The sequence below is a fragment of the Octopus bimaculoides genome, chromosome 10 (genome assembly GCF_046866305.1).
Source record: "Octopus bimaculoides isolate indiv1 chromosome 10, ASM4686630v1, whole genome shotgun sequence".
Classification (NCBI taxonomy): Eukaryota; Metazoa; Mollusca; class Cephalopoda; order Octopoda; family Octopodidae; genus Octopus; species Octopus bimaculoides.
Genome location: NC_142937.1, coordinates 68,340,402 through 68,359,610, shown reverse-complemented (window position 1 = coordinate 68,359,610; position 19,209 = coordinate 68,340,402). Strand labels below are relative to the sequence as shown.

The following is a 19,209-nucleotide window of genomic DNA, read 5'->3' as shown; positions in this document are numbered from 1 at the left end:
CATACTTAAATTTTTTTTTTCCTTTTCTTTACATAAATCCTGTTCCGTTATTGGATATATTTTATTTATTTTCTTTTTTTCTTTCCATTCTTCTCTCTTAACCTGAAAGTTACTTTTAAAATGATAAGGTTTACAACTATATAAGCATTAACTTCTTCAGCTGAAGTTTTCTTTCACTTCTTAGAGTTATACCTCAATTAGATTCACATTTTATTATTTTTTTTTTTTCACTTTTAAAGTTATATCTTCTTTCTATGATCACATATATATATTATATATATATAAATATATATATATATATATATATATATAAAATATATATATATGAAGAAAATATGTATGTATGTATATATATATATATATATATATATATATATATATATATATATATATATATATATATATATGTTTGGATAATTTCATTTTATCTTCTTTTTTCAATCTCTCCTTGGTTTTCTCCCATCTTTATATTATCCCTATTTACTTTAATATCGCTTCTTAAGCAAATAACATATTTAACCTCATTTTCTTTGCTTTAGTTTGAGTTTAGATTTCATTAATTTTTACATCATTATTATTTTTGCTTTTATATTTTATTTTACTTCTTTTTCTGTATTCCGTATTTTGTTTCATTTCTTTTATGTATTTTTTAATTTTTCTTTCTTTCTGTTCTTTTTTTGTTCTTCTTATTTGCTTGGTTTTGTTACCTACATTACATAGAAAATACCCCTTTTCTTTGCAGAGCCTATTTTTATCGCAGGCCATATACCTTATTTTGGTAAGATTTGCACAATTTTAACTGCAATCCCGAAAGCTGCATTTTTTGGGTGTTTTTTTTCTTCTGATATTCCTATATAACTTTAAATATATAATAACAACCGAAAGCATGCAACCATACATACATATACACACACATATAGTGAATAATTATACAGATACATACATATATATAAAACATATTTTATATAATTATAGATATACATATGATTAACACGTGCACACGCACACACACACACACACATACATATATATATAACATTTTATATAATTATACATATATATGTGCATACAAGACTACATATATATATTATAAACACGATAAAAATATATGAACAAGTACATATAATTAACTATATCAGCACATATTCACACTCTCATTTATTAGCATAAATATATATATATATATATATATATATATATATATATACATATATATATATATATATATATCAACACACACACACACATACACACACATATATATAGGTACTCATGGATGAAATTTCATGTCATTTTGCTTCAGTGATTTTGCAGCAAATTTCTCCTAACTTGTTATTATGTTAACATTATGTATTGAAAGTGTTTGCATCAAAGATTGCTGTTTACTTTGAATTCTTTATCCTCTCCAGGAATTTATATATGAGTGAACATACTTGCACGTTAGCTACATATTGTTGCTCTTTTCCTGTCCCACTATTTTCATTTATTAAATTTTACCTTTTTTTTTTTTTTTTGCAGTGCAATATGTCTCCATATATATATATGGACACACAAAATAATATGTATGTGTGTGTGTATCATCTATTTATTAATATATGAAATGTGTATGCAATTCTGCATGTAGTACATATATAAGTTAACTAAATATTTTATACAAAGGAATTAAATATATAAAATGAGTGAAAACAAAGGCAACTAAGTGATTTAGAAAATATTGCTTACCAACATTTGTTTTGCATTGTGTGTATTACATGTACAATATCATAGATTCCCAAACATCAGAAGAATTATACCTGCTTCTTAAAGACCAATTTTCTAAGGCTACAAATAATTCTCACTTCCAAGACTTGCTTTTACTCTCCAGCCATTCATTCTGCTGACTTAATCTTCACAAGTTTGATAAATCAATTGCCTTTTTATTGTTTGTTTTGATAAAGGTGCACTCACACGAGTGTGTGTATGTGCACCTTTATCTTGACATCACATGACTGTAAATGAGCGCTCTGTCATACAGGCAGCATGTTCATTTCCACTCTTCTGTGACAAACTTGTGGCAATTAGGAAATATCATCTTGCTTGGAAACATGTGAGGGTTGGCAAAAAGGAGGGCATTCATCCATAGAAAATGTTCCTTTACTCATTGCATCAGACCCATGCAAGCATGGAAAAATGGATATTAAAAGTTATGATGATGATGGTGATGATGATGATGGCGATGATGATCCTCCTTCTACTGGCTGCAATGAAGCAGACCCACCTCTTGGACTGTAAATCTTTCTTTCAGAAATCTTAAATGAAATTAGTTGGGTTTTTCTTGTTTGTGGCTTTTAACTTTTATGACCATATTTCTCACAAAATACTTCCAGTACGCTTCATTTAATTTTTAAAATAATGAATTAATTGGTAGGATCTACTGAAATAACAAATATTTCCATCATTAAGCTGCTGTTTGGAACATATGTTCACAAAAGTTTCTTACATGAAATAATGATCGAATTTTTAAACTAGACAGTCTTGCATAAACCAAGGGCAGTCTCAGGTAGGCTGATATTGAAATGGTTAACTATTGCTTCTTTTTATTTTTTTGTCAAGTTATTTTATAACTGTCCATTTTCTAGTTCTCCACTCCTTTTTCTTTCTACCTCATCCTTTTATAAGTGAGGTATTTTCCACTCTCCCTCAAGCAACTTATTGGATTCAACCAAGTGGCTAGCGGCAACCTAAAAGCTTTTTACATCTCTTCAAAATTCTTTCAGAACATGGGAATGACCAATCAGAAGTAAAAAAATAGCTATTCTTTAGGAAATTATCTTTTCTTATTGCAATATTGATGGAACTCGTAATCCAAGTTCATCTTATTTTACCAACTCCTACTAACACACAAGACATGCATTTTATTTTCCCCAAGTCACAAAGCCATCGAGAAAATGCAGACCATTGCACACAAAACCACATACAGACAACTCACACAATGAAGCAAAAATACTAAAAATGTAAAATTACCCTTAATATGTTGTTATGATCAGACAAATTCTAATGTAAGAAAAACAGGGTAAACTTCTGATTGCAACAACAGAAAGTGTTCAAACAGGGAAATTAATGTTCATAGATTGAGAATATGTCCAGTCCTCAATTGTTTAAAGGTAGGTGGTGAACGGTCCGACCCGTATACAGCTCCGTCTCTCGTTTAGGTACTATCCGCGCCAAGCTGCAGCTGTCTTCTGCACTCCCCTTTTTAACAAAAACTTTACCAGTGATCAGGTAAAGTTTTGAGGACAATACCAAATGGAACTATAAAACAATATAACCAAATACCAGAAAACCCAAAATTATCAGAATACCAAACAATTGTTCTCATGTGTACTGTCCTCATCCAAAGAAAAACATTGTCAACTTGGAAATGTGTGATTTTCTTTAAAATCCTTTGAAACTGAAAAATAACAGATTTCGGTCTCCTTTCCCTTATAGTATAGCAATGTTAACCATAAACAAGAGCACTCACAGATCACAAACCTCTGCCAATGCAGCATTAATGTCCTCTCAATGATTAGCTGGAGATGATTTTTAAAATGAGAATATCTAAAATAAACTCAACTGCTCTCACAAACGAGAATACTAAAAATGAACCTGACTGCTCTCAAAAATTAAGTAAAAAACTGGAAAAATAATTCAGAATCTTTGTCTGATACCAGATCGATCCCAAAATCTAATCCATTTGTGCCAATCACCAGGCCAAACATCCTTGAAAGTGTCATCTGAATCTATCCAGTGATTCTTGAGATATCTTGTCCATGGACAAACAAACAAACAAACAAACATGACTGAAAACAATACAACTGCCTTCGTGAAGGTAGAGGTAATAACACCCAGAGATTTCTGTGTAAGATTTGGAACAGCTCATGCAAAACAAAGCAACAACACAATACTGATAATAACAATTAGAAGTAGAAGACAAAATCTTTCTAAATTTCTGGCAAGGCCAGCAAGAAAGTTGATTACGTTGACCCAAGTACTTGACCGGTATTATTGACTTCAAAAGGATGAAAGGCAAAATTGAACTGAGAAGGCAATGAGCCAGAGAAAATGCTGCTGAGCATTTTGTCTGATCTGCTAAGTTTGACAGCTCATCACCTTAATAATAATTGTTTTTCTGGTTGTTGTTTTTTTTTGTCAGAGGGGATTGCAATCTATCAGTGTGCAAGTATTTGTTTTCCAGTCCTTTATTATTATGTTTCAATGATCTCTTTATCAGTTTGGACAGGGTTAACCCAGGTTATAGTGGCCAGGTCACTGTCACATACTCTGTTTGGCACATCTTTGTATCATATCTTGTTTGCTTTTACTGCCCATAAAGATGTGGTAAGGCTACCCAAATACAAAAGCCTTGAAACTGAAATGCTTAAGATGTAGGGTATGTAGGCGAAAACAATACCAATAGTATCTGAAAAATTAGGTATAATTTTAAAAGCATAAAAAGAAACATAGAAACCATGCCAGGTTCATGACACTACACACTGTCCACCAAATAGATCTGTTTGGAGCAGCTTACATCTTGCACAAGACACTATTCATTCAACAGAATAGCTCAGCTAGAACAATCTCCCACACACAACATACCAAATACAATAAGCACCTAATAATCTAAAACAACTCGCATTACACATATGCACAACAACAAATATACTAATATAACAAGAAACAAGAAACTAAACCCCATAACAAAACACTCTGATAAAGAATACCAGCAGGAGGAGTCAACATTCTACCAATCCCTACAATAATAAGAATGCTGTGCACACTTTGGGAACACGGATGTGCACCAGGTGGTGCAATAGAAACTCACATGAAACTACTAAAGAAATAATTATAATAAAAATCTGTTCTTAACACTCCATTCTATTGAACATCTTTAGTTGCACACAAAACACTGTGACAAATCTAAGATAGCAGAAACAGCTTCAAACATAGAAAGATAACCAAAATTGCTGTTCCTTTTAATATGATTCTTCACATATACATACACACATCTAAACAGGAAAAATCTTTGAAGAAACAAAAGCATTCACATACTTACATAGTCATGAATATATCCAGTACACATGAACTATATGCACATATGCATGTATACATATCTTCATACATAATAAATATAAATATGTGTGTTTGTCTATATTGATAGATATGTATGTGTGCATGTGTATATATGTGAGTGCGTGTGTGTGTGTGTATATATATATATACATGTATATATACACACAAACACACATGCGTGCATGCATGCATTAAAGAATGATAGGAAAAGACTGCATATGAAGTTGGAGCAAGTAGAATAACAGCAGAGAAATAAAACAAAATAAATGGGTACAAGAGAAGGAGAGAGGGAGAGAGAGAGAGAGCAATAGAAACACAGAAAGACAATCAATATATTGGGACAATTTTGAAGTGAAATTTTTCCCCTCCAGCTACATTAAAGGAATATCAAAACCTAAGAACTGATAGCAGACATATTTGCCATTCATTGCAGATTATGTGAAGTTTTTGAAAAATTGTTATTGAAGATATTGGAGGGACCATTGCAATCATTATTATTATTATTATTATTATTATTATTATTATTATTATTATTACTGTTGTTGTTGTTACAAGTGCAATTTTTATACTATTATTTTAAAATTTTAGTAAGTGCGTAATATTGTATCTATATCTACATAAGAGAGCATATGTCTATTGGCATATATACATATGTCTATGTATGTATATATGTATATATATATATATATATGTGTGTGTGTGTGTGTGTGTGTGTGTGTGTGTGTGTGTAGATTTATACATATGTGTTTATATATGCAATATATGAATATAAATGCGTATATATCATACAAAATATATATATACATATACAGTAGGAAACATAGCTCTGAAAGAAATATAAGAATGTAAGCACATTCTTCTCTGCTTTGATGTGTACAATAGAAAGGAGGCAGTCTCCTAATGGACTATTTCAAGGTTTTCTGTGGATAGGATATGTAATTTTGTGTGTATGTTTTGTTGCATGAATGTTATGTTACTAGTGAGTTTTGGTCTAGTTGATAACATGCATAGTAATAAGAAATTAGTAATTGGGTCCATGGGAATGAACGTTTGAGAGGAAAAGATGAGCTCTTGTTTCTGTTGGAGACAAACATTGAAGGAGCTAGTATGCCAGACGAAGTTAAGTACAAAGATATCAGATGCAGAGACACACAAAGTGAAAATGGCACATTTGTACATAAATACACACACACACACGTATAATTTCAATTCTGTAAAATGTGAAAGTAGGCTTGAATCAGCTTTTGTGAGAATATATTTGTGTGTAGATAAGTGAATACATTTGTTTAGAGTAGGGTATGTAAACATACTGTGTGAGAGTGTCTATGTATTTACTTTTGTGTAGTTGATGTGAATAAGGTCTAATGGTATGGATATGTGTGTAGGAAGAAGAGATTGTGAAGTGCCTAACAAGGCGTTTATCAGTGAGTTGAGGATGTTACACGAAAGCAGTGTTACTATATGAAAATAAGGTGATGATGAATTCCATTTAAGGAAACCGTTTGGAGAGGGAGAATTAGCTGTTGTTCTTGATATTAGCAAGGGGTTTGATTCATGGTGTAAAGTGCCACCAGTCAGATGAAGGTAAGCATGGCCAGGATAATTGAAATAATGAGTTTCAGAATTAAAATGACAAATTGATGTAATCCAGTGTTATTACATTGGTTGGCTAAACTATATACTCAAAAACAGTCTGCAACTCTTTGACCAGTTTTTCCAATCTTCTATTTAATAATAGCCAAAATAAATGTTGGTTGGTTGATTGGCTGGTTGGTATCTTCTGTCATACTCCAGACTATAGAGCATGAGAGTGGAGTAGAGAAAGTAAAAGAGAGATACAGAAAGTGTTAACATAAGGAAGTTCAGAATGAGTGTCTTCTTGAAAAATACAAATATTTTAATGTAATTTTTCAGATAGATTTTCATTGGAGTAGATTGCAATTATATTGATAAAATTTTGAAAATAAAGAAATAAATAACGTACATTTATTGCAAATATACAAATGAGAAATTTGTTTAATTTTATTTCATTTTAAGGTAATAAATATTTTCCTTCTGAAAATTAGTATTTATTGCATCATTTTGTTTCTGCACCAAGAAATATTATAGATAATTGTTGATTATTATTTTCTTAATTGGTACGTATTTATATATAATTACTTATATAATTTAGGTAAGGATTTATCCAGGGTGCCATGCAAATGGGATAGAATTGAAAATGGTCATGGTTGGGAAGTGAACTTTTTAATCATTACCCAGCCATGCATGCAAATGTGCGTGTGTATGAAAGTTATATTTCTTAGAGATTTTTACTATCATACTTTGTTGTACTCAGCCACAGCAAAAATCAACATGAAACTGAGATCAATTTTATCTTGAAATCATATTTCAACCTGATAACAGCAATTTTTTTTTTACATTTCTGTGGGCATTTGAATGATGAATTTTTCTCAGTGTGTAGTGAAACATATGCCATACTAGCACTGTAGCTAGAGTATTATCCTATACTGACTACAAGTAGATCACATAGTATATTTTTTAATACACTGGATTCGCATGGATCAGTGATAATCTTTGCTGTCAAACTGAGATGATGGAGTATCAACCTGTCTTCCTTTACTGTGTTTTAATAGCTCACATCTCTCACATAATAGATAGATTAGTAGCCATGATGAACCAGTAGCCTGTACCATACTGAATAATTGTTATTTTTGTGTTATGCCAGTGTTGTGGTTAAAAAACTTGCTTTATGATCATGTGGTTTTAGGCTCAATTCCCTTGTGCAACAGCTTGAGCAGTTGTCTTTCACCACAGTCCGAGGCCAACAAAAACTATGTGTCTGAATTGGGGAAATCAAAACTGAAAGAGAAAATTCATCATACACACACACACACACACACACACACACACACATATATATATATACCGGAGTAAGCACATAAATGCAAAACAAGGTGGAAAAAATAGTACTCGAATACCAGAGGTAGAGTAAAATGCTTTATTGAAAAGTAGCAAAAATATCACAAACACCATTACTCAGAGTTTCCCATTCATGTTCATTGGACAGTTTTGTTGAGAAAACTGTCTGACGAACAAGAATGCAAAACTGAGTAACAGTGTTTGTGATATTTTTGCTGCTTTTCAATAAAGTATATACATATATATATACACACGTACACACATACATACATAAACATGCATATACATATATACACACGTACACACATACATACATAAACATGCATATACATATATACACACAGACACACATGCATACACCCATACATATAGATATATCCATACACATACATATATATAGGGATCTTGGTAGGACTCCAATGTATAATGAATAAATATTCATACTATGGAAACATATGTAGCATGAATTGCGCTATCCATTCATGTTCCTTTATTTCATATTTGTGTGTGTGTGTGTGTGTGTGTGTGTGTGTGTGTGTGTGTGTGTTTGTATTTATGTATGTATATATATATATATATATATATATATATGCATGTGTATGTTTCCACTTCTATGTGTTGATATTATGTGCTAGATGTAAACAAGTGTCACTGTCAATCAACCAGTGCTGGTTGTTTACAATTTCCCCTGAAAATATAACCTGACTTGGGGAAAATATTATCTTGCTTGGAAACAAGTGAGGGTTAGTGACAGAAAGATCAATTTGTCTGGTTGTAGCAAATCTACTTCAATGAATCCAATCTGACCCAATCAAGCATGGAAAGTAGATGTTAAACCATTTATGATGATAACATCAACAAATGACGATGATAATGATGATGATGATGATGATGATGATGATGATGATTTCTTCTCATTTATTTTTGTATATCATTTTACTTTTAATGCTTTATGGACACACTTCATAAAATTATTTTTGCTATTGTTAACACTGTACAAATAAACCCAAGATCACACAGTAATCAACTAGATGTTTTTATATATCTGTTGCAGTAAGCTAACTATTCCGAATTCACTGCTTCTGGTCAGGTCAAGCCATGTAAGATGAGGGGTCATACCATCGCAGCACATTGCTATTCATTATTTGGCGGTATATTCCTGGGTCCTCTTGGGCAGTGTGCCAAGCAGAGTCCCAGTCTGTCCCTATCTCCATGAGATTCTTCCTCATTTGGCCATGTGGTCAAACAACAAGAACCATCAACCCAGCCAGATTCTCATTTTAGAGATCATAATAAAATGTTCTAACTTGGAACTGGCACTTCCAAATCATACAAGTAACAGGACGAACTCCGTTTCTGAGCAGAGTTGTTGATTCTTTCTCATGATTAACTTTATTTTTCCCCCACTCTTTCTGGGTTAGTCTATTTTCCAACCTAGCCTTCTGGGGATCAAATCAAACTATTATTGTCTCACCTTCAAAACACTGGCATACACCTGCTAAAAATAATTCAGTATAGTATACTGAAGTCAGATTTGCTTTTCATCATTTTAGGAGTTAATAGAAATAAAATAAAAGTGGCAACTCAGGACAATGGATTGATGGAGCTGTAAGGAAATGGAACTAGGCACCTTGTGGTATTTATTCCAGGTTTTTCTGTTCTGAGTTCAGATCCTGTCATGGGTAGTAGACTTCATCCATTGCCTGGTTTAACACAACTGCCTAGCAGCTTGGGTGCTTTGAGCAGAGTCTACTTTGTTGAAAGTGTTCAAGCTACATCTCTAATGTGAGAATATCGTCTCATCTGCTTACCTGACTTTGGAGGCACTGTAAATAGTCATAAGCATTGCCTTCTCTTCTCACAAAGAGATTTTCTTAAAAAAGTACTGTGCATAACAATCTCATGCTTTAATGATTAATTTCTAAATTCATAAAAATAAAAATTTAAAAGTTAATTATAGAAAATAAAATGCTAAACATTCATAATGATTGCTTTAAAAGTTCAATTACTGCAACGTGCTGCATCAATAATGTGCATGTTGCGAGTGTTTGTTCAGCCATTCAGCCATTTTGTTAGTTTGCATGTTGATGTTGTGAGCACATATTATATTCACAATTTCCAACTTTTGAATTAATTCACCCTTCCAATGGGCCAAAACGAAATGCTAATATAATGGTGAATGCTATTGATAATATTAAAAAAAAGGTAAACAATAATTTAAAGAATAAAATACAAGAATATAGATGAAAAAAATCTGGAAAAACTCAAAGATTTATCATCAGAATTTTTTCTTTTTTTTTTGTGTGTGGTGGTGGGGTGTCAGTCAACTGTATTCATTGATTTTAATGGATAAAAAATATATGAATAAAATTAAAGTGCACAATCCTTGCAATTTACAAGGGTATGTAATAAAGAATTGGTCAACCATTTATCTTGCATTTATTAGCACGGATAACTGATTAAATTCAATAATTTGAGATGCTTCTTGAGGAAGCTGTAATTGTTCTGAAGCTTTATGAAATTTAAAGTCTTTCAAAGACATGAATGAAAGTGACTATGAAAACATAATTACAGCAAATGATTGTTGATTTCATATATATATATATATATATATATATATATATATATATATATATATATATATATATATATATATATATATACGTGTGTGTATGTTTATTTAATTTTTACAAAGAAAAGGTTGAAAGAAACTTTGAGGTTTTAGCATGATTGCCTTTATCAGACTCTAAGGAAGGAAGGCAAGCAAGCTCAAACTTTAAAGACACACCCTCACCTTTTTCTGGTAAAAGTTAAATACATGTGTACTTTACCTAAAAGTATTGAATAATTCTTTAGTTTCATGTTAATTTATTCCATAACTTGATATAAAAGCAAATATTGATATATATATATATATAGATATAGATATACAGGGCAGGGAATCGTCAATTAGTAATAAAATTAATAATTAACAATTATGCCGGGTAGCTCAGTATGAAAAAACCTTTTCGGTAAAGCCATTTATAATCATAAATATATAGGGATTAGCAGAAACCTGCTTCTCCAACATATTGAGAATTCAGAAACAGCAGCCAAAGAACTACTGATTCTAAAACTACAAACTTTTCTCTAATTGATAGCTATCGCTATCAATTAGAGAAAAATTCTGAGGTTCTGCTAGTTATGAAAAATATATAGCCTGGATTTTATCTACTCTACTCCCTAACTTTGTGTGTGTGTGTGTCTATACATACATACACACACACATCATCATCATCATCATCATCATCGTTTAACGTCCGCTTTCCATGCTAGCATGGGTTGGACGATTTGACTGAGGACTGGTGAAACCGGATGGCAACACCAGGCTTAAATCTAATTTGGCAGAGTTTCTACAGCTGGATGCCCTTCCTAACGCCAACCACTCAGAGTGTAGTGGGTGCTTTTACGTGTCACCCACACGAAAACGGCCACGCTCGAAATGGTGTCTTTTATGTGCCACCCGCACAAGCCAGTCCAGGGGCACTGGCAACGATCTCGCTCAAAAATCCTACAGGAGCCAGTCAGGCGGTACTGGCATCGGCCATGCTCAAAATGGTGCATCTCATGTGCCACCCGCACAAGAACCAGTCCAGGGGCACTGGCAACGATCTTACTTGGCTTGCCGGGTCTTCTCACGCACAGCCCATTTCCAAAGGTCTCGGTCAGTAGTCATCGCCTCAGTGAGGCCCAATGTACGAAGGTCTTGCCTCACCACCTCAGCCCAGGTCTTCCTGGGCCTACCTCTTCCACGGGTTCCCTCAACTGTTAGGGTGTGGCACTTTTTCACACAGCTATCCTCATCCATTCTCACCACATGTCCATACCAGCGCAATCGTCTCTCTTGCACACCACAACTGATGCTTCTAACGTTCAGCTTTTCTCTCAAGATACTTACACTCTGACGGGTATTCACATTGACATTACACATCCAACGGAGCATACTGGCTTCATTCCTTGCGAGCTTACGTATGTCCTCAGCAGTTACAGCCCATGTTTCACTGCCATGTAGCATGGCTGTTCGTACGCATGCGTCATACAGTCTGCCTTTTACTCTGAGTGAGAGTGCCTTTGTCGCCAGCAGGGGTAAGAGCTCTCTAAACTTTGCCCAGGCTATTCTTATTCTAGCAGCTACACTTTCAGCACACCCACCCCCACTACTAACTTGGTCGCCCAGATAGCGGAAGCTATCGACTACCTCTAGTTTTTCACCCTGGAATGAGATAGAAGTTGTTTCTTGTTTGTTTACAGTCTTTATTGCACCTGAACATCTGCCACAAACAAAAACTAACTTGCTAGTTAACCTGCCTTTGATGTTGCTGCACCTCTTATGTGTCCATAGCTTGCACCGGGTACATCTTATAGAGTTACTACCTACTCCTTTTCTACATACTGAGCAGGGCCATCTACCTGAAGGGGTTTGTGTTTTATCTACCTTCCTACTTAGGATTTTGGTTTTAGCTAAGTTGACTCTAAGGCCCTTCAATTCTAGACCTTGCTTCCACACCTGAAACTTCTCTAGTTCTGATAGTGACTCCGCAATTAGGGCAAGGTCATCAGCATAGAGGAGCTCCCAGGGGCAACCTGTCTTGAACTCCTCTGTAATTGCCTGGAGGACTATGATAAATAAGAGGGGGCTGAGGACGGAACCTTGGTGGACCCCTACCTCTACCCGGAATTCATTGCTGTACTCATTTCCAACCCTCACCTTACTGGCAGCATCTCTGTACATGGCTCGCACAGCTGTCACTAACCATTCTTCTATCCCAAGTTTCCTCATTGACCACCAGATAAGGGATCGGGGGACCCTGTCAAAGGCTTTCTCCATGTCAACGAAAACCAGGTACAGAGGTTTATCCTTAGCTAGGTATTTCTCCTGCAGCTGTCTCACTAGAAATAAGGCATCAGTAGTGCTTTTACCTGGCACGAACCCAAACTGCATCTCATCTAAATTGATTCGCTCCCTAATTAGTTGGGCTATGACCCTCTCTGTAACTTTCATAACCTGATATAATTTATATATATACACACACATATATATATATATATATATATATATATCGTTTAACGTCCGCTTTCCATGCTAGCATGGGTTGGACGATTTGACTGAGGACTGGTGAAACCAGATGGCTACACCAGGCTCCAATCAGATTTGGCAGAGTTTCTACAGCTGGATGCCCTTCCTAACGCCAACCACTCTGAGAGTGTAGTGGGTGCTTTTACGTGCCACATATATCAATACGTGTGTGTGTGTGTGTATGTATGTATGTGTGTGTGTGTGTGTGTGTGTGTGTATATATATATATCAATATGTGTTTGTATCACCAGTTAGTTGTCCATATGTCATAAAAATAGAACACCTACTATGTATATATATATCTATCTATAGTGAAGCAATATATTTGAAGGGTTGTCAATATTGCCTTGGTGCAAAAGTCAGTGAGAACTGATGATAACATCCTGCCATAACAACTACAAATACACACACACACACACACACACACACACAATTAGGAGATGGTTGACATGTTGTAAAAGTGCAGGAGAGAACTGCAAGTGATGATGCTGATGCAGAAAATTTGCTCTTAGGAAAAAGAAATTTAAATTAATAGGAAAATATGGTTGCATGATGGACACCTAAATTGTAAATGTAGCTGAAACACACCTATTTTTGAAATGTTTGCCAGCATGCGGCTACATTATTAAAAAATTAATTATCAATGTCAGGTTGTTAAAGTAGTTAAGAATCAGTTAATGTCCTTGTTTTGAGGTAATGTGACTGGGGACTCTAATTTAAGACTCGCACTTGTATAACTTGCCAAAACTCCAAAGCTACACTTTCGGTCATATAGAAGGCAAATATAATAATTGCTTCTAGCATAGACACAACACCAGAAATTTTTGAAGAGAGTGGCGGGGCACCAGACAAATTACCTGATTCCAGTATTTTATTTTTACTTTATCATGTCTAGTGAAATGAAAGGCAATATTGACTGTCATAGGATTTGAACTCAAAAAGTAAAGAGCCAGAACAGAAAATGTAGAGCATTTACATCTGCTCTTTAATGTTTCTGCATCTCATTGCTCTCTTATCACATCCTAGTCACTATGCAAATGCTATATTAATATCTATGTTGCCAAATGCATCACTTTTGCAAAGAATGATCCAAGGCATTATTGAAGCATTCTGGTGCATATTAAACACTGGGTGCTCCTATGTTGAAATCAACGAGAGAGAGAGTCCCTCATATAGTAGAAATATAACTCAATGTTACATGAGCATTAGATATAGAAGATTTACAGTGACTTGAGGCAAATGTGCTGGATATATTGTCTAAATGGTGCACAACATGAATTTGAAACTAGCCATCCAGAAAAATGGTTTAGAATATAAACAAAAAATAAACATAATAAAAATTCACTGGTTAAAGCATATAGAAGAAATAACTTGTTATAGCCAAATTATAAAGAATTGAATAACTGGTGAAGAATTTTTGAAGCAGATTGTGCCATAAGCTGTCAGTAGTAGTAGAATTTATATGCTTTAGAATTAGATTGGTATGAGTTCTTTAGATTGAGCCACATAGAATTGGATTTAACAATAAGACCTTTAATGATTCAAACTAGGAAAATGCTAAGCATGCAAAGAAAAAAGAAGAAAAAAAGTAGAGATCTTATTAAGATAACTCCACATTTCTTTCATCAGCCTTCATCTTATTCCAATTTTCAGGGAAAATATCTTTCTTCCTCTTTTTTGTAATGACACCAGACTGGATTGGTGCCATCGTGTGAAGAAATATTATCAAAAGTACATACAAAAATCCACTACTATATGCTCTTGCTTTTCTTCTCAGCAGATGTTACTCTTCTTACAATTCGTTATTACATATATTATCACCTTCGTTATATTTTTATTAATACCTTTGCATAGCTTTGGAAATTTTCTAAGCAGACACTCCTGTCACTTACTCAGTAAAATTCTAAAGAAAATTAATAAAGTGTATAGTTGCCATTTACTGTATTAATTTATTCATTCTTAGATTTCTTTACACAGAATCATAGTTCTGTGTTGTTACCATTTTGCCTTGGGCACCAGACACTGCAGTATACACACACATGCACACACACACACACACACACGTATTATATAAGAAGCTATTAGAAGAAATGTTAGCCACACCATGCCTGCTTCTGATATTTAAAGACTCTTGTAATTAGTTTTGTGGGGGAGGGGGGAGGGATACAGAAGAAGATGTCTGCAAAAGAGAAAAATAAACAGTGAGAGTGACAGATATGAATGAATGAAAATGAAAAACAAAACTTATAGTGAGAGAGAGAAAGATAGACAGATGGTGTGAGGGAGGGAGACAGGAGGCAGAGAAATAACTCAAGTAAAATAAGAAAACTTCAATTATATATATTATACACACATACATGTATGTGTTTATTAGATATTACAGAAAGTATAAATACATAGGAAACTAAAAGTACATAAATACACACACACAAGCTGTGATTTTTCAATTGACAATCTAGACTACACTTTTGAAATACAATGTATAATTAAACTTCAAATTGTACTAGTTATATATGTAAGTAGAAACTGATAACTGCTTTGCGATTATTTATATGCACCTATATGTCTTAAAGCCAATACATAAATAGTCATAGCACTCCTCAGTCTTCTTTGAAGAACTCTGCACACTCTATAGAAGACAGTTTCAGGTTAGAATAATAACTTTAAGAGTACAGATTCTACATAGCTCTGGAATTATCTCAGCAAAAAAATTTTCTTTTCTAAGTCAGAAAGTGTTTTAAAATGCTAACCATCATTCTCCTCTGTTTTCTCTTCTACGTATCTTGACCTACCTCATTCTGTTAGATTATTCAATAACGCAATTCCCCCATTCCTCCTTATACTAGACTGTGTGTTTTATTACTCTTGAAATTACCTTTCTGAGAAGGACCAGCTGATGATTAAAAAGAACCATCTCCTCTTCCCATTAAAAATATTTAATCTTGAGCATTACATGCCCAGATCCACTCTATAAGTGAATATCTTATGTTATCAAAAATAATGTGTTTCACCTTCTGGCTTCATACTTAATACATCTTCTAGTATTCCCATTGACTTGTGCCCGTATGTTTGTTTCAGCTCACAGGATGTGATCAAATATGGTCATATGTACATCTCTGTGAATAGTTGTGGCTGTATCATCATCACATCTACTTTTCTTGTTGGTATGGGTTGGACAGTTCAACAGAATCCAGGGTTAGCAGATGCCATATAGCTACAACATCTCACTTTTGATAAGGTTTCTACAACTGGATGCCCTTAATAAAGCCAATCTCCTTACAGAATGTACTGGATGCTTTTTTTCCTGTTTATGTGTGTTTTGAGATACCAGTACTACTGAATCCCACTTGTAACTCTCAACACTAAAGAGCTCCTACAACAGAGAGGGAAAATAGGAAAGAGAGATAGGAGATTTCATGCAAGGTGTTAAAAAGTTAAAGTACAACAGGAGGAACAGGGTTATTGTTACCTGAATGAGTTAGAGGAGAAGCTAATGGGGACAATGTTTAGGAAGATAGTAATAGAAAGCAAAATGAAAGAGTAGTTTCAGGGATTAGAGAGATTGAGTCAGAGAGGGATATGGAGAAGGGTGGAGAGGGTTAGGGAGGAGGAGGAGGAGGAGGAGAGTTGGGGGTTAAACTCAAGTTATATGGGTAGGTAGGGGTGATGATGGAGGGAATGTTGAGTAAGGGAGATAAAGATGATGGTGATAAGGCATCAGAGTATGCCCTCAACATAACATGTCCAAGAAGAGGAATAAAAGAGAGCAAAATAACAGAACTGGAAAAGGTGGGTAAAGGCTGCACAAGTGGTGGGGGAGACTGAGTGATGGATAGAAATAAGGATGTAGGTAGGCAGTCTTAAGCAAATAGGAGAAAGTAATCAATGGTAAACAAGGATGGGAGACAGTATTTAGAGGGAGGGACAGAGGAAGATAGGAAGTGGTTGAGAGGAGAGACAGAGATGACTGGCAGTACAGAAAAGAGGGAATGAAAATTGGAATTATGTCTATGATAAGCGTTTTAAGTACAAGTATCATTCACTCCTGTGTACACACGCATGCGCGTGCACTCATGCGCGTGCACTCATGCTAATAATAAATCATTTATATTTATTTAGTTAAATTTTTTCTTCATATTGGCAATCTGGCTTAGGTGAAGACAATGGTAAAAATGAGGGGTGGAGGAAGGCAGATAATGGTTCAAGAGAGAGGAAGTGAATGCAGGCAGGGTGTCTATGATAAAGCTTTTTAAATACAAGTATCATCTGTTCCTTCACAACACACAAATACACTTACAGTTAATCATTTATATATATACATTCGTTTATTTATTTAAATTTTTTTCTTTCTTCTTATCAGTAATCTCTTATTTCCACCGTGTAATTTCAGAATTTCTGAAGCACAAATGTACTGTGTTTAACCTTTTTTAATCATTTCAATAAATATTCTTGTATTGTTAGTCGTTAAATGGATGAATGGATAAGAGAAAAATAAAAAAGAAATAGATAAGAAAGATCTTTTACAAACAGAACGAGACAAAGTTAAAAATTGAAACAAAAAATAAACTACAGAAACAGAAGCAACAATAACACAACAAATTTCAATTGGTAAAATAAGAAACATGAGTTAGTTAAGAGAAAAGAAAGGAAGATGTCTGAGGGAAAAAATATATAAGCTTTATTGTGCTGACTCTTTTTCATTGTTTTATTCTATCAATGAAGAATTGTTCTTCCAACAAATATTTTTAGTGCAACTTGGTTGTTCTGCTACAAGAGCAGCAGGTGTTAAATGAACATTAATGAAAACAACAAAAGAAAAACTAAAAACGGCTGTTCTACCTTATTTGCTGTTAACAATTTCCATGTTTTTGAATTATTAATTATCAGTTCCTTCCTTATTGTTTTCTAATTTTTTTTTGCTTCATTCTTTCTTTATTTCCTTTTTATTTGTTCCTAAATCTTTTTTTTTTTTTCCCCCGAAATATTTATTTTCTGTATTTTTGCCTATTCTTAGTCTTATGTTCTTCAGTTCTTTGTAGATCAAATGTGAGATTGTCATTTGACATTAATTCCTCGTATTTCTAAAGGGTTTTATATCATTTCATTGTAACTGTCATCATATATAGAAGAAGGTTGATGATACCAACAGTGAGAGAAAGAGAAAGAGAGATAACAATCAAAGGAACATGGCAGCAGTGTCAAAGATTAATAAATGATTTCAGTATACCCAGGTCTGACAATATATCTCAGACATTCAATAAGTCAAACTACTAATTTATTTCCCTGAAACTCTTTCCCAGCTGTTACAAACATTGACATTGAAGTTTCATAAGTTTCAAGTTTTCTAAGTCAACATTTGATGTGTGATTAAGAAGCTTGCTTCCCAACTACATGATCTCCAACTATAGCCCCAGGCTAACCAAGGGCTTGTGGTGGATTTGGTTGATGGAAACTAAAAGAAGCTATCCTTTGTGAAATTGAAGCTTCTAAGAGGATGGACTGTAGTTTCTTTTTTTTCGTTTTTTTTTTTTCAAACTCTGTACAATTTGAAATTTGTTAGGTGTAGCATTCTGTTGCAAGAGATATCTAAGTGGAGCTATGGTTTTCTTTTAATAATAACTGAATAGATCACAGTAACGCAATAGAATTCAACTTCACAAAACATTCACTGCTCTTTAAGTTCAGACAGAAATAATGGCTTCAAATCTTGGCACAAAGCCAGCAATTTGTGGGGGAGAGGATCAATCGACTACATCAACCACAGTGTCCAACTGGTACCTATTTTATTGACCCCAAAAGGATGAAAAGCAAAGCCCACCTTGGCAGAATTTGAATGCTGAAAATAAGGATGGACGAAGTGCTGCTAAACATCTTGCTCAGTATGCTAATGGTTCTACCATCTTGCCACTCTAGATCAGTCAGAAATAACAGATGTTCAACCTTTAGTCTCAGAATATAAACTGTTAAGTACACTTTTAGTACAAACAAGTCTGTTCAATTTACAGCCATGCAGTTTTAGTCGTGTTCTAGAGTACAAGGCCATTGGTGTCTTGTACAGTAGCTCCATCCCAAACAATGCCCTA

At 34.0% G+C, this 19,209-nt stretch overlaps 1 protein-coding gene across 1 annotated transcript in view; it reads left to right on the top strand.

Moving 5' to 3' along the window:
- The window catches only part of LOC106883993 (protein lev-9), a 693,982-nt gene that overhangs the window by 640,823 nt on the left and 33,950 nt on the right, over positions 1 to 19,209 (top strand). The window contains exon 15 of the mRNA XM_089358252.1: positions 743 to 778. Coding sequence (XP_089214378.1) covers positions 743 to 778 — 36 coding nt within the window. The remainder of the gene's footprint in view (positions 1 to 742; positions 779 to 19,209) is intronic.